The sequence below is a fragment of the Cavia porcellus genome, unplaced genomic scaffold, assembly GCF_034190915.1.
Source record: "Cavia porcellus strain 051 isolate PalLab524CR breed Dunkin Hartley unplaced genomic scaffold, mCavPor4.1 scaffold_12, whole genome shotgun sequence".
Lineage (NCBI taxonomy): Eukaryota > Metazoa > Chordata > Mammalia > Rodentia > Caviidae > Cavia > Cavia porcellus.
This window is the reverse complement of record NW_026947495.1, coordinates 66193584-66216158: the sequence shown is the minus strand read 5'-3', so window position 1 is coordinate 66216158 and position 22575 is coordinate 66193584. Positions and strand designations below refer to the sequence as shown.

Below are 22575 nucleotides of genomic sequence, written 5' to 3'. Positions count from 1 at the left end.
AAGATTTAATTATCTTGATTTTAAAAAAAGTACTTAGCAGGAACAGTACAGAGAGTATAACATTCTATATATAAATTCATTCAAGCTATATTTTTATTAAATTAATAGTCTTAATCTGACCTTTGAGAGTTTCTTTCCTATCAGACATTAGGATGCATAGCTAGTAAGAGTAGAAGAATATAAACTAGTAATTAAACCAGGAATTAGAGCAGAGAAGTCAGATATTGGTGGTAATTATTAAAGAGAGCACTCTGCAATGATAAAATGTTGTAGCTATATGGCACCTAAGGTATTCATATATTTAACTTAACATTGACAGGGCTTTTGATTTTTAATAATAAAAACAGGGCTAAGGAAAGAAGAGCACATCAGAGGAAGTGGAAAATAGGTCAATTAGTAGAGAACATGAAGAAAAAATAGGATCAAAGATACGAATTCAATTAACTTTTGTGACAACATAGCCTTTCCTCTGAGGAAAATGAAATTAGGTGCTCTAGTTCCTTATTTATTTTAGGGACACATACTTGGTTCGGTTCATTATGTGTGACCTGTGTAGGCAAAATAAAGAAAAAATTCTAAAGCGACATCAACTTTCTTTCTATAAATAGTAATTTATCCAGCTTTTACTTTTTTATAGAAATTGGCACAACTGAGGCACTAGTGCAAAGGCACTGGTGCTTTATATTAGGCTTTTAAGGAATGATAGTGAGAAAGGTACTGGTTATCGTCAAATCCTGTGGGTTGTTTTTTTTTTTTAAATGGAGTTACGTGCTGTGAATGTGTTTTACTTAGTGTGTATTTTTATAGAATCTACGATTAAGGAAAGATCATGAAAATGCATTGTTTCATCATGCCAACTGTTTTCTATAGGTTTGCTAGTGTAACTGTGTGCAATATTTAGAATATCACATCAGAATCGTGTGCCATTGTTGGGTGCCGTCCTGTGGCAGGAGGTCATGAGGCCAGCTCAGCATGGACTTTTTCTGTGGTGAGCAGGCTCAAGGGAGTCTCTGTACTACTAAATGTTGAAGGGTAATTTTGAAGTTACCCTTTATACTAATGAAAGCAGGCCATATTTGGCTTGTGTCTCATTCTCAGTGTTTATTCTGGAAAATAACCATTATCCTTGTTCCTAACGAAAATGAAATCCCTGTAAAAATTAGCCCATAAAAAATCTCCAAAGTAACTCAGCAGGATGTCTTATGTTCACCAAGTTCCTCTGTGTTCTAGAGCTGGGTGAGTCTTGTAGGCAAGGGCAGGTAAACAGTGGGAGGGCTCAGTCCTCAACCTCCTGGAACCTACGTGTTTAATGGCCGCGAAAGTTTGCAATTGGAAATGTAGGCTGGGATAGAAATATTTAGGAAGAGCGAAAGGTAAGCAGTGATCAGAAAGTGTAAGACAAAGTAATGGCTAGAAGGCAACCAGGAGAACAAGGAAAGTGAGACGTCAGAGACACCCGCACAGCTGGGCTAGGTCCTGTAGTTATGATTTTACAGGTTTGTATTTGTGTATTTTTCAGAGAAGCTTTCATGTGAATTATTATCTCATTAAACATATAAAAGTGTCTGTTTTAGGGTTAAAAATAATTTCATTTTCCCATCTTGTATGTGTTGGGAAGAAGGGCAAGTGTATTATTCATGTTTTCCTTTTTTCTGATAGATTATAGTCAGTTGTCTTAGTTTTAGATCAAGAAACTAAGATTAAGCACTGATTTAATTTTTTTATAGAATTAAGTTTAAATTAGGAGTTTACTACTTTTAAAGCGCTTTGTCCAAAATGTGGTTCCTATCTTTAAATATAAAATAAAAGTGCTGTTGGTCTGGGGCTAGGGATTTAGCTCAGCGGCATAAGCGCCTGCCTTGCAAGCAGGCAGTCGTGAGTTCGATCCTTAGTACCGATAAAAAGGAAAAAGACAAAAAAAAAAAAAAAGAATAAAAAAAAGTGCTGTTGGTTTGCATTTTATTTACAAAATTAATTTTGGTCTCAATACATGATTTAAAGGCCTGTGAACTGTTAACAGTTTTTTCTCAATCTTAATAAAAGTTACATGAGATTATTTGGTTCCAAAGATGCATTGAAAAAAATTAAATCTAGGACTTGTAAGTTATGGTAAGTAGTAAGCAAAAGCACATGTCATCTCCCCTGTGAAAACTTCTGTTGGTTAGACTTAAATTTATGTTTTCATATTCTTAGTTTTATTTTTCAGTATAAAGACAATGGGAATTTCCTATTGTTTCTTACTCTTGACTGTAATCTCACGTAGTGCATGTACAGCTAAGTTATGTTTTAGAAACGGTTCACCTTTTGGGGTGTGCAATGTGCCCTCATGGTTTGAGTCGGGTTCTGCATTGCTGGCTGAAAATCTGCGAAGGAGCTGTGTCTCAGTATATGTACACATCTGGGCTCCGTGCTATTGCTCCGTTCCATAACTGGTGATTTGTACTCTTAACTCTGAGTTATGGTGGTGTCTACCAGGTTTCCCTACTGTAAAATTACAGTTTTTCCCTTTTTAATTAATGTATGTCTTCTGGGGTGTTGCCTTGAGATTATAATGTCCTTTTTCTCATAAAAGTTTTGCTCAGAGGTTTAATGAATAGTCATGATTCTTACCTGACTCATTCTGCCCTTTGCTATGTGCCCATAATGTTTGTATGCGTCCTGATAGTGTGACAGGTGTTGAGAATCATCTGTGCTCATCTGTACTTTCTTTACCCAGCTCTAGAATGGTTCTGTTTTTTAAGGAATTCTATTATTATTATTATTTTTATTTTTACACTGAAGAGCGTTTATTATCTTTTGTATCTAGTGGCTGACAACAGTGCTCACTGCTGCTGCCCCAAATAAAAATGAATATTGATACAGTAAATAGGAATGTGCCTGGGTCACTGAGATACATCTTTAAAATTTTGTGGAAAATAATGACAAAAGAAGGTATTACACATAATGGGATTACTCCTTGTAGTGTTTTTGATATTTTGTTAAATCTGTTTTTTTATTTTTATTTTAAAGGGGGGTAAAATTAAACACAACAAAATAGGACATAAGAAAGCAATGTAAGAGATAATAAATTTCAAAGTTAGACGACCTGAGATCTTTACTGTCTATATGTCTATATGTCTATGTCTGTATGTCTATATGTCTATATGTCTCTTGTTTTCTTCCAAATAGTTGTCCATGTCTTCTCATACAGAGAATTCATACAGAACAACAGTATAAAACTGATCCAAACAGAATGAGGAAGGCGATTTAGGTCTTCAAAACCAGACAACATGGAGTGTAGAGTCTCTCGTTCTCTTCAAAATAGCTGTCCATACTTTCATGTATATTGAAGTTCAACAAAACAAAACAGGCATGGGGGAGGGCTTGCTTGGTTTCCTGGTGCTCCAGGTCCCAGCTTGGTGCAGGTCCCAGTAAATGCCAGTGGCTCCCGTGCTGGGCCACCACAGCCTGCCGTGCTCACAGCCACTCGTGGTAGGGGGTGTTGCTTCAAGCTCTTTCTTTCTAATGAATTGACCATTTCACTGCCCAGGTTCTGAAATGGCCAACAGACCATAGAAAGACATCTCTTTAGGCTCCTCTCTGAAACCAACAGCATCAGGAAGCTGCTGGCCTTGATTCAGGGCCAGTTACTGTTATTTTTAGTTGGAGTGCTATTAAAAATCAGGATCTCAGCACTTGTTTGCTCGTTACTGGAAGATAATTGTTTTTAGGCCCTTTTATTAATCAGGTTCTGCGTATGCAGCCAGTAGGTTTGTCTATGGAGGCCAGCGCATCGGATCTGCAGTGTGGGCCAGCTGATGTCCTCCTTCAAAGGCCTTGAGGCCAAAAGAGCTGATGTGGGCAAGGCCTGAGGGAAAGTCTGGGAGGAGGGTGTTCTATTTAGGACTTCCTCGCTGACTGGATGAGGAGGCCCATTCAGGTTACGGAGGGCAGCTTGCCTTATTCTGCAAATGAAAATAGTAATATTGCCCAAAACCATCCCTGCTGGAGAAACCCAGAAAAATGTTCAGCTAAATCTGTGGACACTCCCTGACCAAGTTTAAGTTGATACATAAAATTAACCCTCTTGTGTTCGCAGTGGACAGAGTATTACAGTAATATCATACGTCTGTGTATGTCTTTGTACATTTACGCATTGGTTTTTCCCATGCCAACCATCTTTACTTGGTCCCTTCTAGCCTCCATCTCCCTTTTCATAATTGTGTAGCTCTCTTTTCTGACAGTGAGACACTTGGCTCTTGTTATGCACAGTCTATTTATCTACTTGCTAGAATATAGAGAATTAATGCTAAATACTATAAAATCCATTTATTGGAATTTAGTGTGTGCTTATGTTTTTGTTTACAGTCCTAGAATATGCAGTAAAAATGCTGTGCTTAAAACACACTGGTTTAAAAAAATACTTGATTTAGTTACAGGATTTTTTAATCCCCACTTTAATGTAATTATATCAGTTATCTGAATTAGCATTGGAGATATTTATTTCTGATTTCTGTTTCAGACTCCCATTCTCCTTTCATCCTTGCTGAATTTTGTATTTTTCTTTCAGTATAGAAATTATTAACATATTTCCAAAACTCAGTACAACCACCTTGGAAATCAGTATGGAGGGTCCTTAAAGAACTTAAGCTAGAATTTCCATTTGATTCAGCTATTCCTTTTCTGTTTTCCCAAGAGTTAAAGACATGATATTACAGTGATACATGCATGCCTATGCTTATAACACCACTGTTCACAGTAGCTAAATCTTAGGAGCAGGCTGTATGCCCATCAGCAGGTACATGAATAAAGAAAATGTCGTGTTTGCACAGAGTGGAGTACTCACCTGCCAAAAAGAAGGGTAAACGTGAGTCATTTATAGGAAGATGGTTTCACCCAGTGACTGTAATGTTAAGTGACAAAATCAGACACAAAAGCCTAGATACTGCATCCTTTCTCTTATACAAGACACCCAAAATACAAAGAAAGAGCAAAGTAAAAGACATAGTAGGATATGGAGAGCTGAGATGAGAGGGGATTGAGAGATGGAGGGAGGGGAAGGAGTGGAGGAGGGGATGAAAAAGAACGAAGATGTATTATGTACACCCACTGACTGCTCACAAGGAATGGAAACAGGTACTAACAAAAATAAACACAAACCAAAACAAAACAAAAGATACCCAGAGAAATGTTAGATGCCCTCCAGTCTCTTCTACTGCCTTTCAGCCTGCCTGTCTTTACCTCCTCCTTTTTGTAGGCAGTTTCCCTAGTTGGTCTTTATGATTTAATTCTTTTTTTTTTTTTTTTTTTTTGCATAAAATGAAGATAAATATGTATAATCTTTTTACCACACAACAAGTAACACACCACATGCATACCTTTGTACTTAACTTTACCCACTGAACGATATGTACTGGATGTCCATGTTATTTCTTAGGATTACGAAGAAGTCTTCATTCATTTTCACAGCTGAGTAAGGCGTGGATTTACTGAGTGTTTATTCAGCCACTGTCCTGTCCATGTAGACATCATTATCATTTCTGTTTTTGTTTCTCTATTACAAATAACGCAATAAATACTCTTGTGTAATCCGAACTTTTATATGTTCCCCCATCACTTCTTACTTTGATATTTGTACTTTCTCCTTTGTCTTTTCTAGATTAACCTTATTCATTTTTTTCAAGTTAAAAATTCCAACTTTTGATTTAGGAAATAGATATAATTTGCTAAATTATTCGCTTCTTTAATTTCTTTTATCTTTATTATTTCTATTGTCCTGTTTTCCTTGGGTTTACTGTGCTTTTTGAATTAGGGATTTGTTTTTATTATTGGTTTAAATACTCAAGGATACAGATTTTACTTTGTTTAGGTTATTAAAAGAATCATTGTTCTATCACTGTGTTTTAGAAAGTACATAATTTTGACTTGTACTTGTCTGCTTTACTGTAGTTGTTTAATATTAGAAAGATTTAAAATTTTGAGTTAGAATGCCTTTTGTTCTTTGTTAGTAATGTCTACTATTACTAGAACTATAATTTGAGTGTTTATATTGTTTTTATCTCATGAAATACACTTTTTTTGTGATCTTGTATGCAATTATGTTTTCAGTCAGTATTTATCTCAACACGAGAAGGAGGTGTAGTTTTATTACCAGTATGAGACTTTTGTGGTTTTATTCTACTTTCAAAAACTAAACAGATCAGAGGATTTGGATTCACAAGTTACTAATAACTCACTTAATTCATGATTTATGAAATTTTATTCCTCTGCCAGGAATAAAGTAGGCCTCTTAGTCCATAACCTATCGCAAGGTCCCACCTGGCTGAGTTAGTGTTCAGGATGCCACCTGTGTGCCCTGTGATAGAAATTGCACTCTGGGAGCCTGAGGCTTCTTCAGGAGGGACAGGCTGTGTTCCAAGTATTGAAGCCAGCATGAATGAGCATAAGCGAACAAGGAGATTTAAAAGAAAAATTCTAGCGGCTCACCCCACTCTGAATGGCACTCAGGTCCCCTTAGGTGTGGAAATCGGGGCCAGAGGTAAAGCAGCTTGCATTAGGTCACCCGGCTAATGAGGGGCAGAGTCAGCACTTGTCTGGGTTGCTGGCTGTAGCCATGATCCTAGCACCCTGCTGCTTCTGCTCATTTTCTGGGCAACAGTGTAAAGTTAAGAGCACCACAGGGCACTGAGGAAGCTGCTCTGATGCCTCCCATCTAAACGCCATCCTTTTACTGCAGCTAGTGAGTGCTTTCAGAAAGCCCTTTTGACCTTAAATCACCTTTTGTAAACAATTTCTATAGTTTTTTTACTTCAACAGTTGGCTTTTGCACTGCAGCGTGTTTCTGTAAAAATACCTTTTCTAAAAGCAGTTACCACAGTCTCACTTCTATAGCAGAGTAAAAATTGACAGCAAAAATAATTGCCTTGACTATTAGAAATACTTGGTAGGGAAATTTTGGTTTTTAACTATCCAGAGGAATCCCCGAGTTTCCTCTGTAGTTCTTTTGTGGAGTCTGTAGATCAGAAAATCTGCCAAGTGGGTGGCCGTGTCAAGAACCATCTAAGTAGTGCAAGAAAAACTAGGAGTTGAAAAGTATTTATAGGTATTTAAATGTAAAGTGAGGCAAAGGGGGTATGATGGTGATTATTATAATGAGGGTTAAGATGTAATTCCTGAAAATGGGAAAATGTACACATCAAGTAGTGACTTTTCCAAATGTTGAAACACAGATAATGAAAACATAGGCTTTAAAGGTAGTGAAGTCAAACAAACCATTTCCAAAAGCCTCAAGTTAGAGCTGGCTCAGCATAAAGGAGGCTTTTATAAAGTGCCTTTTTCCCCTTCATGATCCTAATGGGCCCTGACCCAAGATGTTTCCGTAAATGTTCCTGAACTATGTAATTTAATATGCTGTTCAAGCCAAATACATGCTCTATTCACAGTGCTTTGACAAGTTTAAAGTTATCTAAGCTTGTTTTCCCTTCACCTTTTTTTCTTGCTGCCTAATTATTCTGCTAAGTGGCACCTAAGAGAGAAAGCTGGCAGGACCCTGAGGAGGGAGTTAATTGTACAGATATTTATTGTAGCTTGGCCACACGCCAGCCATTGTCCTGGGCAAGTGACACATTCAAGTGACCAAGGCAGTACCTCCTTTGGATTTCAGAAATGACTTCAGCTTTATGACCGCTTGGTAAGTTAGATTGATACTACATTTGGAACACTCATAAGGGTCACGTACAAAATCTTTGGACTGATTTCTTTTCTGGATCAAACAGGCTAATAATATCTACTGATTCTTCACCTGAGAGCTCACTTCTGACAAATCACTGCACCAGTCACATACCACAGTGAAAACGTACACTTTTGCTTTTCTTAGTAATTTAATCTCTTTAGCAGAAAGGGTAACGCAGTGCCAGTAACGGGGAGGGTCCTCAGAAAATGGCCAGAATCACAAAGTGCGAAGCTCGGAAGGGCCAGGGATGCACAGGCTCAGGGCTGGTCACGGGCAGAGGCTGCAATTCTGCCCGCCTGTCTGTCTGCCTCCCTCCACGCTGCCTTGTATCCTCTGGCTGCCGCTGTGTCAGACTTGAGCTTCTTCCTTAGCAGAAATGGGTTTCGTTTCCTCAAATCTTTCTCTACAAGGGACTTTAGAATATGTGGTGAGTATGACAGTATTTTAAGGTTATGTGTACTATAGTTACTTTATTCTCTTGATTTTGAAATAGAGAAAATATAGATGAAGCAAAACCTTTTTTTTTTTTTTTTGAGACAGGGTCTTATTTTATAGCCCAGGCTGATCTTGAACTCATGGCCCATGCTGGCCTGGAACTTGCAGGGACCCTCCTGCTTCAGCCTCCCAAGTGTTGGAATTATAGATGTACACTACCACGCTTGGCAAAACTTAAAAGAAAGGGATGCTATTGACATGTGTAAAAAATTAATTTTATTAGATCTTATAATGGACATTTTTATTTTTTATTTTTTATAATGGACATTTTTAAACATACAAAAACAGAGGGAATGGTATAAAAGAAGCTTACCATTTTGAAAATTTATTGACAAGTGACCAGGCCAGGTATGTCTTCCTTTCCCAAGGTTCATGTGTGGAAAGTTAATTCCCGCTGCTGTGATCTTCAGAGGTGTGACTCCGAGGAGTGAGTGAATCAGAGAGTCCCTGAGAGGGTGGGGGACACAGGAAGCACTCTTGCTCTTCTCTCTGCTGCCACGTGAAGAGGAGACGTGGCCTGTGTCCTGCTTTGCCCTCTGCGCCCTCTGTGGTGAGGACCTGAGTGCGGTCTGCATGTGTCACCTCCGCCAGACCCTGGGTGGCACCTGATTAGGCTTCATAGCCTCCAAAACCATGAGAAAGAAATCTGTTACTCACAAATCACTGCATCTGAGGTATTTGGTGTACTAACATGAACAAATAAGGATCCCAGATGTATTTCTTTAAGGTGTGCATGGCACTAGGATATAAAGGACTCTTAAAAAAAGAAAAAACAGAACCTTCATATCCAGAATATACAACACAAGAAATTTGTCTTTGCAGCTGAGATGGTTTCACAGCAATGTGTTCTAATTATAGTAGAAGTCGGCGATAAGTTGCTAAGCATATGTGATTCGTGTTTCTGGAGCATACTGCTTACGTATTTTTAGTTTTTATTTTTTAAGTACTTAAAATGCACATCATTTCCATCCAGATTTTCCTGATTTACAAAATGGGCAGTTGAGTTTATTTAAAATTTTTTTCACCAGCTTTATTGAGGTAAACTTTATATATCATAATAAAATTCAACTATTTTATTATGCCACGTGGTGAAAAGCTGAGAGTAGATGAGCTGTGTGAGTCCACCTCTGATCTATACACCTGTTAGTGTGTCTGTGTGACCTTGGGAAAATTACTTCTCTGTGCCCAGTTTTCTCATCAGATAAAATGAGATACTAATGAAAATGTGTAGAGGTATTCATCAAATCATATATGAGGATGAAATGATATTCTTAGAACAGAAAAAAGTATCAAGCTATGTTATTTGTGATAACAATCGGACTTTTTTACCTAGGATCTCAAAGGCCTTAGTGGGAATGGCCTTACGATATAGCCTTCTTGGAGAGTAGGTGGTGGTAAACTAGTAAATTAGTAGGTCAGTAGTTTGTGGGTGAAAGAAAATTTAGCTACTACTAAAAGATACCCTTTATTATGTGTTTCCTATCCTGGAGTAATACTAGACAATGTGGATACACATTATCTCACTTAATCTTCAAGCCTGTGAATTAGGTTCAATGATTATGTCCAAAAAGATGTTACAGGAATTTCTAGAAATGCCTCACCAGTCAGTGGCAGGCTGGGAGTTGCATCCTGTATACAACGCCATGGTTTTGGGTTGTACTACATTGCCTGTCAGGGAGAACAGCCCTTGGGAAGAGAATACATGTTAGAGACAACTTCAGTGGGGATGGTCTCTACTTGGGAAGGCTAACTAGTGTTTCAGCCAGGCTGATGAGCAATAAAAGGTGTGATCATTCAATGCTTTATTTTCCATATGTGTCTAATGTTACTTTGTTCCACGTGATTGTGAAATGATAGTTTGGTTACTGAACAAGTTAGCAGTATATAGTGTATTCAGTGTTGTTTTATTAGTCTTGCCACAAAAATACATGCATTGTTTTTAAAAATGGGACTTTTAGTTTGATAGAAAGTAGGTCACGTATTCCACGTCTTCTTTTTGCCTTAGTAACACTATCATAGTTTGCATTTCTGATAACTTTATAGTTTTTCATTATTTTAAAACATTTGTAAAACTTTTTTCCAATATGGTGTTTAGTACATACCAAGTATTTACATTATAGACACAAAAGATCATAGCGCCAAAACCTCAATCCATGTTATATTTGCATTATTTTAACAAAAGCACTTTTTTTTTTTTTTTTTTTGTCTTTTTCCTTTGTATCGGTACCAGGGATCGAACTCATGACTGCGTACTTGTAAGGCAGGCACTTATGCCGCTGAGCTAAATCCCCAGCCCCAACAGAAGTACTCTTTGTGGCCTCCACCAGCTGCTGTTTATAAGCATCCACCATATAAACAGGCACTAAAATTTGCATACCAGGTATTGGAATTAGGGGCCTTGTGATACATCTGAACTTACGTTCAGATGCATTAGAATTTTAAATTTTCGGAGTATTGGATTTGGTTTGAGTTTAGCTCAATGGAAAGCATGCATGTCTTTGCAGACGGTAAATGTGACATTCTAAAAGGAGGGTAAATACTTCCTTGTAGAGGGAAGATCTGGAAAGAAGAGGTTTGGAGATGACCCAGAGAAATTCTGGTTTGATAAGAAGGAAAAGAGATACAGTAGGCGAAAGGGGTTGGAATCTAGAAATCAGACACAGTACTGCAATGGGATTGGTGGTTAGTGTGGCTGGATCTCTTTCTTCTCTGATAAGGGAGGGTGGCCCACACTCACCTGCTGTGTGATATTCCAGCTTTGAATCAGTTTAGAGCTGTTACACTTTGAGGTAAATCTCAGTTACGGAAAAAGTCAGACATTGTTTTATCACTTTCATTTTAACTTTATCTAGAGGATTCTTATTCTTCCATTTAGACTGTCAGTATTGTTTCAAAACCAGATTACCAGTGATACATTGGCATCTGCATAACACAAAAATTACATAAATTTTCCTCTGTTGTTGGCTTTACTGATGTATTATCCTAAAGTTGAATAATTCTGCTTTCTGCATAACTTTCTATGTGGATGTAGGCAGTGGTGAACACATCAAGTAAGTAATGACACTATTATGGGTGCTTTGTTTTTTGTTTTACTCTGAGACTGCTCTGACTTTGTCACAACAGTCAAAGGTATTTCTAATCTTAATTTAACAATAGATATACTTTTGTAATTTCTTGTGGAAGTAAAAAGCTAGGAGCCTATGTTCTAATTTTATTCACTGCCATTATGTCTACATGATGTAGGCTTATTAGAGATGATTTAGTTAGCCTTGGGCAATCCTAATAGACTCCCACTGATGGATAAAACAGTGTTCCTGGAAGAATCTAACTGAATTTTCTAAGTAAACTGGTTGATTTATACTTATTGAGAGAGGAGTTCCAGTGCAGCAACTCATATCATCAATTACAATCTCTTTTGAAATGTAATTTGCTCAGTCTTGATTAAAAGGCCTGTAATTGTCTTTTTCTGCTGCTTGGCACATCCTCTGCTGCCCTCTGTTGGCTGCCCATCCATAGCACTCATTGTCCATCAGGTCTTATTCAGAGTGGGCCAGCGAGCAGCACCTTCTGTGGCCCCTGGATCTTTTGGGAGGCTGTCTCCCAGTAGAGAGAGCTTTGAGGAACCATGCATTCAGATGGTTGTGCTAAGTGTTAGGATTCTTAGGTTATGTGTTTTTGCTTTCTTGTTTGTCCGTTTATCTGCCCATTAGTTCATCAGATAAAAATTTTTGAGAACCAGGCATGCCAGCATCAGCCATGCCTTGATCTAATAGCTCCTTTGTCCTTCTTTTTCCTTTAGTAGTGTTGGGCATTGAACCCAGGCCTCAGGCATGCTAGGGAAGCACTCTACCACTGAGCTGCACCCTTAGCCTTTATAGGTGCTCAATGCGGATTTAAGAGAATGAAAAATATAAAGGTAAAGAAGACTTGGCTTTGGGGGATAAAAAATGACCTTATTTCCCTTTTATTAATAAAGATTTTGGGAAAAATAGACTAAAAATGGTTACAAAAAATAGCAGAAATCTAGTCTCCCTTCATTTCTACTTCTCAGGATTCATCATCTCCAACTTTAGAAGGTCTGTGTTTTAGGTGGAACTTGTTTTGCATCTAGAAATGGTAATGATTAATTAAGCCGTTAAGAATTTGTTGCCTTTGGTCGATGGTAACACAATTGTACTGTCCTTTATAATCACTGTTCTCCAAGATACCTTGTCTGCTATGGTGGCTTTCTGTCTCTTATATTTAGTAAACTGTGATTTAAAATACATACTTTTAAATGACCAAATATGAGGGATGAATGCAGTAGAATGTACTTTTTTAGTTTTTTCTTTGTTACGTGTGCTGTTAATTCTTTAGTTCTTACATTTCTTAGCCTGTTTTACTTGGCACTAAAAAAATTTTTTTAGGCAAGGTTTTGCTGTATAGTTTAGCCTGGTTCTCACTGTCACTGTGTGTCCTAGGCTGACCTTGAACTAACAGCGATCCCCTTGGCTTCAGCTTCCCCAGTGGTGGGATTATAATTGTGAACCAACAGGCTTGAAATACTTTGAAAAGTTGTTTTTTGCCACTTTTCGTTATTTTATATCAGTTAAAATATCACTTACTGGCTTTAGTCCTTGTTTCAGAGTATAATCCACTCAGATATATTTAGGCTGAATAAGCCTTGTAAAAAAATAATATTCTCTATTTACCCTGTTGGAAAAGAAATGAACTGTCACCTGTGTTATTTGATGTTGTATTGTGGAAATGATAGTGTTTGGTCATATTTTTAAAGTTTTTGTTTGTTTGCACTGCTGTAGATTTAATCTAGGAGCTCAAGCATGCTAGATAAATACCCAACCACTGACCTGCATCTCGGACCCTTTTTATTTTGAGACAGGGCCTTGGTAAGTCACCAAGACTGGCCTCAGTCTTGAGATCCTTATATCTCACCCCCCTGAGTAGGTGGGATTACAGGTATGCATTATCACCTAGTTCTTAAAAATTGTCTGCTAAACACTTCAGTCTAAAATAACTTGCGAGAAACTAGTTTTAATTTGAACTAATGATACAGTAGTCACTATTGTTTATTACTTAGCTCTTTAGTGACAGCTGAAAAATATTGATACAAAGGAGACTAGATGAGGATGAAGAAAAAAGTAATTGTGTTTGTCTCTTGATTGGTTCATATTTTATCTGTCAATTCATTTCATCTGGCTCATATACTGTACTCAAACCTGTAGTTTTGATTAAACTTCTGTATTACTTTAAATGTATTCTAAAATGAGTTGCTGGATTAGAACAACAGCATACTTTTTGCCCTGCTGAGCTGTTTGTGTACAGTGAAGAAGAGCTGAGTAAAGGGTACATTGGTAAGGAGCACGATGAAATGAAGATTGCTTGGGATTTTATTGCCCAAATGAATCTGGACCAAGACACTGATGTCATTTCCCTGTTTCTTTCTGTTAATTTAAATTTTTATTTTTGTAATTTTTAAAGAGAATAAATCCAAGCAAAATAAAATAATAAAGACAATCAAAACAAATTAGTGTAAGTGATACAGGACTTCAAAACAAGACAATAAGAAATCAACAATGGTTACCATAATGCCTCTTGTTTTCAAAACAGCTGCCCATTCCTTCAGACATAGTAAAAGTCAAACAAAAAAGTGCAGAATAGGACCGATAAAAACAAAACAATGAACGCAGTAGGGGACTTCAAAACAAGATAATAGTAAATCCAAAATAGCTACCATAATGTATCTTGTTACCTTTGAAATTGCTGCCCATGCCTTTGGATGTAATAAAATCAAACAAGATAAAACAGAGTAAAACCAAACCCAGCAAAACAATGAAAATGATTCAGGAATTCAAAACCAGATAATAGGAAATTAACAGTGGCTACCACCTTTAGAAAGAGATCCCCCATAGATGCTACATTGCGTATTGTTTTCCTCTGAATAGATATCAGACTATCAGCTTTAGGAAGTCAGTGGAACAGGAAACATTATATTAAGTTGTATTTTACCTCAATAGTGTCATTGGATCAGCCAGTTACTTATGGGAGTGGGGGCTTGGTTCTTCTTGTCTCCTAGCCCATGCGCTGGAAGGAGCTGGTGTCCGGTTCTTCCCCAGCAGCCTGCATATTGTGTTGACTCACAGGGAGGACTTGAGTTCTTACTGGTTTCTTATTCTCTTCCCCCACAGTCTGCAAATGGCACCCCCTCGGGGGAAGGCTGGTGTCTGGTTCTTACTTCAGTGGCCTGCTCTTGGGGCTGACTCACAAGGAGGGCTTGGCTTCTTGTTGGTTTCTTGTTCTCCCCCACAGTCCACAAATGGCGCTAACTCGAGGGAAAAGACTGGCATCTGGGTCTCCCTCAGTGGCCTGTTCCCTGTTTCTCTTTAAGGATGGGGAGAACTCAAAGGTGAGAAACTAAACTTTGGCATTGACTGGCAGAAAACCAGTTAGCTGACTTGCAAAGCTCTGGTACGAGCTTTTATTCCATCTGCAGCTTTGTTTCTTATTTTTTATGGGAACCAAGGGATTTCAAATGTTCTCATCTTTTAGGTGCTGATAATTGGGTTTGACATGGCTAAAGTCTCAAGGCTAAAGGCTAAAGTCTCAAGGTATTGATGGACATTTTTATTTAAATTAAATGGCAACAGATTCCCTCCATCAAACCAGGGAGATTTGGTGAACTAAACTCTTAAATTATTGTGTTGATTTCCAGTCCTGTTAAATTTCTCCATTCACTAAGAGAAACCTGCTCTAGCTAACTAAAGCAGAAAAAGGGTTTACTGAACTTATAGTCTTGATAAAAAGGCTGGAGACATAGATCAAAATATAAAAAAGAATTAAAAGCAGTTCAGATTTTGTGCTCATAACCAGATTTTTAAAAGTCTGGCTAGGAAATTAGTTTTGATTCTATAACTAAGTCCTTGAGGTTGAAATTCTTTTGTTGGAGCATTCTGTTGACTGCCTAGATTAGCACTTGTTTCTAATGTTCAGGGTTTCTGTGAGGTCAGAGCTATTTTTTATAATTCTTAGGTATTTGCCCCTCTCACTGTGTTGACATTTACACTGATGGTGTAAAAGCGTGGGTGGGTTGAAGTACTTGGTGCCTCAGCCTGACTCATGAGTGTGACAAAACTCTGTGTAGATTATCAACTTCTCACTGACATACCTCTGACAGTAAGTATATGGGGCTTTTCCTACATCATTCATTTCTCCAAATCTCTGGATACCAGCTGGGTTGTCTTACAGTGTAGTACAGTTCTGGCATGAAGGACCAGCACTACCAGTCAAAAGTTTAAGAGCATAATCATTGAAGACCTACATCAGATGGCACTCACCAGTACGTATGTGGTCCCCAGGTTATCACACTTCTTTCCGACTCAGCTACAAATCAGGCATTCTCTCGGCCCTCACCCTCAGGCTTGGTAATTCACTAGAGGAACTCACGGGTTCAGAAGACCATTTACTTATTGTGAAGGACAGTGCAGGACAATTCAGGAACAGCCGAACAGAAGGGATACAGGGCAGGGAACAGGGGAGGTACAGTGTTCTGATATGCTCTCCAGCGTTCATCACCAACCTGGAAACTCCGAACTCCTGTTTAAGGCTTTTTACAGAGGCTTTGCCGTGTAGATGTGATTGATAACATCATTGGTGGTTGGTGATTTGACTCTCCAACCCCAGAGAGTGAGGGAGGTTGAAACAGGGAAGTTGAAAGTTCCTAACTTCCAATCAGAGTTTGTCTTTCTGGTAGCCACCTCTTCCTCTGGTTGCATAGGGGCCTGACCCTAAATCACTGTTCACATAAACTCAGGTGTGATAGGAAAGGACTCCCTGGGAACAAGGGAGATTCCCACCATTCAGGAAATTCCGAGCGCTTTAGGGGTTCTGTGCCAGGAGCCAGGAACAGAGACCAAATACGCATATTTTTTATTATACTATTTATGTAGTCTGACTATTTTCATTTTGCAAGTAGGCTGAAACTTCATTTTGTTTAATCAGTCAGGTATTTCGGAGCTGATTAATTGGTAAGCAGGTAGTGTGACAGGAAAGTTCCCTTCCTGGAACCAGATTGCTTGCATGAGAATAACTTCAGCACTTACTGCTTGTGTGAGTGGGGCAGCATTTACATCTCTGAGCTTCAGTTACTGTGCTGTGAAGTAGCAGTAATAATAGTACTTAGGAAAATTATGAAGATTAAATAAGTTAATGCAAAGAAATCATTTAAAACAATGTATGGTTTATAGTGAACAGTAAATGTTAATTATCATACTTATTATCATCATCATTATTAAGCTTCAAATCAGCTCCCCAGTAAGCTGGTTAGAGCAGAAGGGATTCAAGACATGAATCTAGGCTTTTCGGGTTTCTGTATAGCTGGGTAATAGTTAATCTGGCAACATGAAATACTGTTGGTTTCTGATAAAAGATGTAAAATGTGAATTTTTTCATCTTTACTACTACTTTGTAGGCTGTGCTAATATTGGACAAAACTGAATAAAATTACAAATATTTAAGGAATAAAACTTGAAAAGAACATCACTTAGTTTGCAGGGGGTATTTATTTATTTATTTTGTAGACAGGTATAAATAGTAGGTTTTTATTGTGTGTATCATACAAAAGCTGTAAAATAATATACTGGTTTAACTAGCCATTATCTGACAATAATAAGGTTGTAGCCTTTTTTTTCTTTTATCTGAAATTTTTTTAAGAGACTGTGTCTGGCAGGGCAGGGCTCTGACGCTGTGTCTGGGTCCAGCTGGTAGTGTAGCTACTAAAGTGAGCTGTGTAGAGCTTTATTTTGTACTTTGCTGGAAAATTTCAAGAGAGTGTGTATTTTTGATAAACACAACGAAGTTTTGCAGTGCACTTCAAGGCCTGTTCTGCTTGGTGATGGTTGGTGGGCGTGGATGCAGCAGAGGAGGAAGGGATAAAACGGGAGGGAAAGTACTCTTAGATAGAGAAGTAAGTGTAAGACAGTGTGGTTGTGCCTTGGGTTTTCTTTTTCTGGTTTCGGCACTGGTGGTTGAACTAAGGGGGCACTGACCTACATCCCTTGTCCTTTTTATCTTGAGACAGAGTTTTACCAAATTGTCTAGGACGGTGTCAGATTTGCAGCTCTCCTGCCTCAGCCCCCTGAGTAGCTGGGGTTACCCGTGTGTACCACCTCACCCGGCTTGTTTTGTTTTAAAGGTCCACTACTCCTCAGATCTTCTTTTAGCAGTGTAGTAGGTTGGCCAAGTCTCTGAATGCAAGCCATACCAGACTCCCATTTAAGCAAACTCACTAACTGCCACTGTGTTGGCACTCTCCTTTTGTATGTAGCCATAACTGGTGTCCGCTACTGAGACTTGGTTTCTATAACCAAGAATAATAAATTGCGGATTGCCACAAAACAGTGAACCAAGCTAATCATATTTTTCCTTGAGGAACTTAAAATGTGAAGAGAGGGAGACAGTTAATAAGGGGTAGAAAACTGAAACAGTGTGTGAGGAAGCATCCTTGTTTCAGGATAAAATGTTACCATGTGTTACAGTGGAGCAAAATTATGAGAAATCAGAGAGTTCCATTTAATACCAGAACAGAAGGAGTCATACTTGAGATTAAGCTGTGTAATTAATAAGGAAAGCAATAAAAAATTGGCTGCTTGCTTGATTGATTCATTCAACAAATAATTTGTTGAGTTACAGCTGTGTACGAGGCAGTATTCTAGCCCAGAAGCATTACTCTGAAAAACAATTAAGCCAGTGATTTTCAACCAGCTTCGATTTGCCTTCCGGACATTTGGCAATGAATGGAGACATTTTGGCTGTTTAAAAGGCGGAGGGGAAAGTGCTCTTGGTGTTTCCTGGGTAGGGGCCAGGGATCTGCTTCCACGGCAGCACCCAGGACAACTCCCTACCACAGAATTGTCTGGCCTCAAACTAGCTCTCAGATGGATAAACCCTGGGGATAAACCATCATCAATACATACTTTATAAAAGAATTGTTTTCTTGTAGTTGACGTGTGACTTTCTCTGTTTTCAGAAGCGAGGACACTAACTGGAGTGAAATGGAAGCCTCAGTTATATTACCCATTCTGAAGAAGAAGCTGGCCTTCCTGTCCGGTAGGTTTTCCTCAGATTGGAAGTGTTTGATCTACACACTTGTTTAAACTTCTGTGAGAGGTTTGACAGAAATCACTTTATTTTTCTATGGGGGTTTTTAAAGGGTATTTCTTTTCATCAGAATGGATAGCCGTGTGAGCTAACACTGCTGGTACCTGATAGGTCAGTTTTTATTCTGGTCTGGTAGTTTGATTAAAATAACATCTAGCAGGTAGGTGCTGTGATTTCTCTTTTTATATGTAAAAATTAAGTACTAGTGATTGACAAATCGGCACCTAAATTAGCATTTCTGGAATCTGGAGTAATTTGTTTTTCCTTGCAGTTTATTTTGTAATTTGCTCTCCTGTTTGCACATTCATTTTCCTCTTCCTGTGAGGAGTGGCAGTGCAGCGTGGAGCTGTGAAGTATCAGTGGCACTGTTTTCACTGTTTGAAGTTGGTCCTGCAGGCTTGAATTTTTTTAAATTTTATTTTAAAGAGATTAAAACAAAACAGGACATAACAGAGCAGATCAGAACAGGACAATGTAAGCAACACAGTATTTCACCAGAAGACAACCCATAATTAACAGTAACTACCATGATATCTCTTTCTTTGAAATAGTTGGGTATAACTTCATATACAATAGTATCAAACATAACAAAATAGTATAAAAACATTCAAGAGAATGAGAGTATTACAGGGTTTTCAGAACCAAATAACAGAAAACACAATGGCTACTATATTATCCCATTTTCCATACGAAATTTGTTTATGCACACGTAATACAATCCAATAAGGTACAGCATGATAGAGCCAATGGAAACAGAGGAGCAAGAGCGTGGTAGGACTTCCGAGTAAGATGATACTATATCAGTACTGGCTATTATAATAAGTTGTTTCCTTCAAATTAGCTGTTCATACCATCTCAGATAATGAAATCAAAAAACCAGGACAAACATTACCACTGCGATCATTATAACAATGTAATGGGGTATCAAAACAATGTAATGGGGAATCATGATTACCCTAAATTTATATACTCTTACTATTTCTTACATTAGGGAGACAATACGGTATTTATACATGTGAGTTTGATTTATTTCACTTATGAGTATGGTCTCAAGTTGCACCCATTTATTAGTAAGTATCTCAATGTGATCATTCTTTATAGCTGAGTAGTATTCCATTGTATAAAAATATCACAACTTTTTTATCCATTCCTCAGCTGATGGACACTTAGGTTGTTTCCAAGATCTGGTGATTACAAATTGTGCTGCTATAAACATGGGTGCACATATATTACTGTGGTATGATTCTTTCACTTTTTCTGGGTCGAATGGGACCTCCAATCCCAGATTTTTGAGGAATCTTCAAACTGATCTCCATAGTGGCTGCACCAGTCTGCACTCCCACCAACAGTGCAGGAGAGTTCCTTTTTCCCTACATCCTCTCCAGCATTTGTTGTTGGTAGTTTTCTTGATCCTGGCCATTCTTTCTGGAGTGAGATAGAATCTTGGTGTTGTTTTGATTTGCATTTCTCTAATGACTAATGATGATGAGCATTTATCCCAGGCATGCAGGGATGGTTCAACATACGTAAGTCAATAAATGTAATCCAACATATCAATAAAGCCAAAAGTAAGAATCACATGATCATTTCTATAGATGTAGAAAAAGCTTTTGATAAAGTCCAACACTCATTCATGATAAGAACCTTACAGAAAATTGGAATAGATGGTCTTTACTTCAATATGATAAAGGCCATCTATCACAAACCAACAGCCAGCATCATATTAAATGGCCAAAAACTGAAGGTCTTTACCTTAAAATCAGGCACAAGACAAGGATGTCCCTTATCACCGCTCCTATTCAGTATAGTAATGGAAATACTAGCCAGAGTAATTTGACAAGAGAGAGAAATAAAAGGCATAGAGATAGGAAAAGAAGAAGTTAAGCTATCATTATTTGCAGATGACATGATACTCTACTTAGAAGACTCCCAAAACTCCATTGAAAGACTCTTAGATATAATAAATAAATTCAGCAATGTAGCTGGATACAACATCAATGCTCAAAAATCAATAGCATTTCTGTACACTAACAACAAAATTACAGAGAGAGAAATAAGAGAAGCCACACCCTTCACACTAGCATCCAAAAAAATGAAATACTTAGGAATTAATCTCACGAAAGAAGTAAAAGATCTATACAGGGAAAACTATAATACCCTGAAAAAAGAAATTGAAGAAAATCTCAGAAAATGGAAAGACATCCCTTGTTCATGGATAGGGAGAATAAATTTTGTGAAAATAGCCATTCTCCCAAAATTGCTATACAGATTCAATGCAATGAAAATACCATCAAGATACCTCATAGGCCTAGAGAAATCGTTCCTAAAATTCATCTGGAACCAGAAGAGACCTAGAATAGTGAAGGCAATTCTAAGCAGCAAAGGCAAGGCAGGAGGCATCACAGTCTCTGACTTGAAATTATACTACAAAGCTGCTGTAATAAAATCAACATGGTACTGGAATAAAAATAGATCTGAAGATCAATGGAATAGACTAGAAGATACAACCATAACTACCAACACACTCAACCACCTTATCTTTGATAAAGGGGCCAAACATGTTCACTGGAAAAATGACAGTCTCTTTAATAAATGGTGCTGGAAAAACTGGCTCTCCATATGCCGAAAACTAAAACTAGACCCATGCCTATCACCATATACTGAACTAAAATCTAAATGGATCAAAGATCTGAATATTAAAACAAAAACACTAAATCTGTTGGCAGACAAAGTAGGTAAACATTTTGAAGACATAGGGGTAGGTAGAGAATTCATGAATAGGAATCAAACTGTATGGGAACTACTTCCCAGAATCAATAACTGGGATCACATCTTATTAAAAAGTTCCTGCATGTCAAAAGAAACCTCCAGCATAGTGAGAAGAAGACCCACAAACTGGGAAAAATCTTAGTGAACTGTCCCTGCAGGCTTAAATTTATCAGAGGTCTGTGTTGGCTGGGAGATCCTTGCTAGGGTGCAGGTAATGGTGTGGTACAGGAATTCTATGTTCTGGAATTCAGAAAATCTGCGCATACCTCGAAATAGGCACTGTGGCCCTTCCAATTTAAGGTTCTTCAGGACTGTTATCTTAACTTTTTTTTTTTTTTTTTTTTAAAATTCTCTTTAGGGCCAGTCATAATTGTCTTTACAAATGTCCCTTCTGGGCTGGGGATTTAGCTCAGTGGCATAAGCGCCTGCCTTACAAGCAGGCAGTCGTGAGTTCGATCCCTGGTACCCATAAAAAGGAAAAAGACAAAACAAAACAAAACAAAAAAAACCAAATGTCCCTTCTTCAGAGTGTCTTACATGTTTCTCTTAAACTGGAATGTTTTCTTAGTACAGATTATAAAGGATGAAGTAAGAAATTGAATTCCACTAGTATTGCTTCTTTCTTTAATGTATGTTTTTAAACAACTTCTCATTGATTAGCATTAATATTAATTTGAGCATCATTTAACATCATTTACTGATGTTAAGCAAAGTAGTTGAAGATCTGTGATTTGTGTGGCTAACCAGATGAGGGGGCAGGTCATTTCTGTTTGTGTCATGAGTTGCACTCACTTCAGTGAGCCTTTTTTATTGAACACCTTTCAGTTTTTAGTGACAGATTTCAAGAGATGATACGGAGTTGTTTTCTTGTGAATACTGTTTTTTAAGCTTTTAAAACTGCCGTAAATGTCAGTTGAGTGGGAAATTAGGCCGCATTGTGAAAGCTGAGCTTGTGAGAACTCTGAAAAAAACATTGAGTGAATAATATTTAAAAGATACTTTTTAACACTTAAGGCAAACTGGATTTGAACATACATGAAATAGAAATACGTTCCATTTCAGGCTTTCAGGCGTCTTCAGGTGTTCTGCTGTACTGGGCAAGGTGTTCTCTTTACTGCCTTATGAACAATATATAGATCTTTATGGCCTTTGCAAGTGAACTGAGATAATTCTTTAACATAAAATGTTCTTTGACTTGATTAACAAATTCTGCCTGTGTTATAAATCTTTTCTATGAAACAATAATTTTCATAGCTTTTATCATTTTTTTCCATTTTCTAACCCCCCTTTTATAATACTTTAATATATTTTATATACAATTAGCAGATACATTTATCATGTTTATGCTATTATTTTCTATGATTTCAAGCTTTTCTTGCTAGGTGGAAATTTATTTTACTTAAAAATGCTTATTGTGGTAAGCACATAACAGGTGTTTGATGAGTTAA

General features: G+C 37.7%; 1 protein-coding gene and 1 non-coding gene across 2 annotated transcripts in view; one reads left to right on the top strand and one right to left on the bottom strand.

The window, feature by feature from the left end:
* The window catches only part of Sestd1 (SEC14 and spectrin domain containing 1), a 110270-nt gene that overhangs the window by 14199 nt on the left and 73496 nt on the right, over window positions 1-22575 (top strand). The window contains exon 2 of the mRNA XM_063259381.1: window positions 18228-18307. Within this exon, the coding sequence (XP_063115451.1) occupies window positions 18253-18307 (55 nt within the window). The 5' untranslated portion in view covers window positions 18228-18252. The remainder of the gene's footprint in view (window positions 1-18227; window positions 18308-22575) is intronic.
* LOC111754172 (small nucleolar RNA SNORA2/SNORA34 family) lies at window positions 3490-3626 on the bottom strand. Its single transcript, XR_002788887.1, has one exon. It is a non-coding gene; the product is annotated as a small nucleolar RNA SNORA2/SNORA34 family (small nucleolar RNA).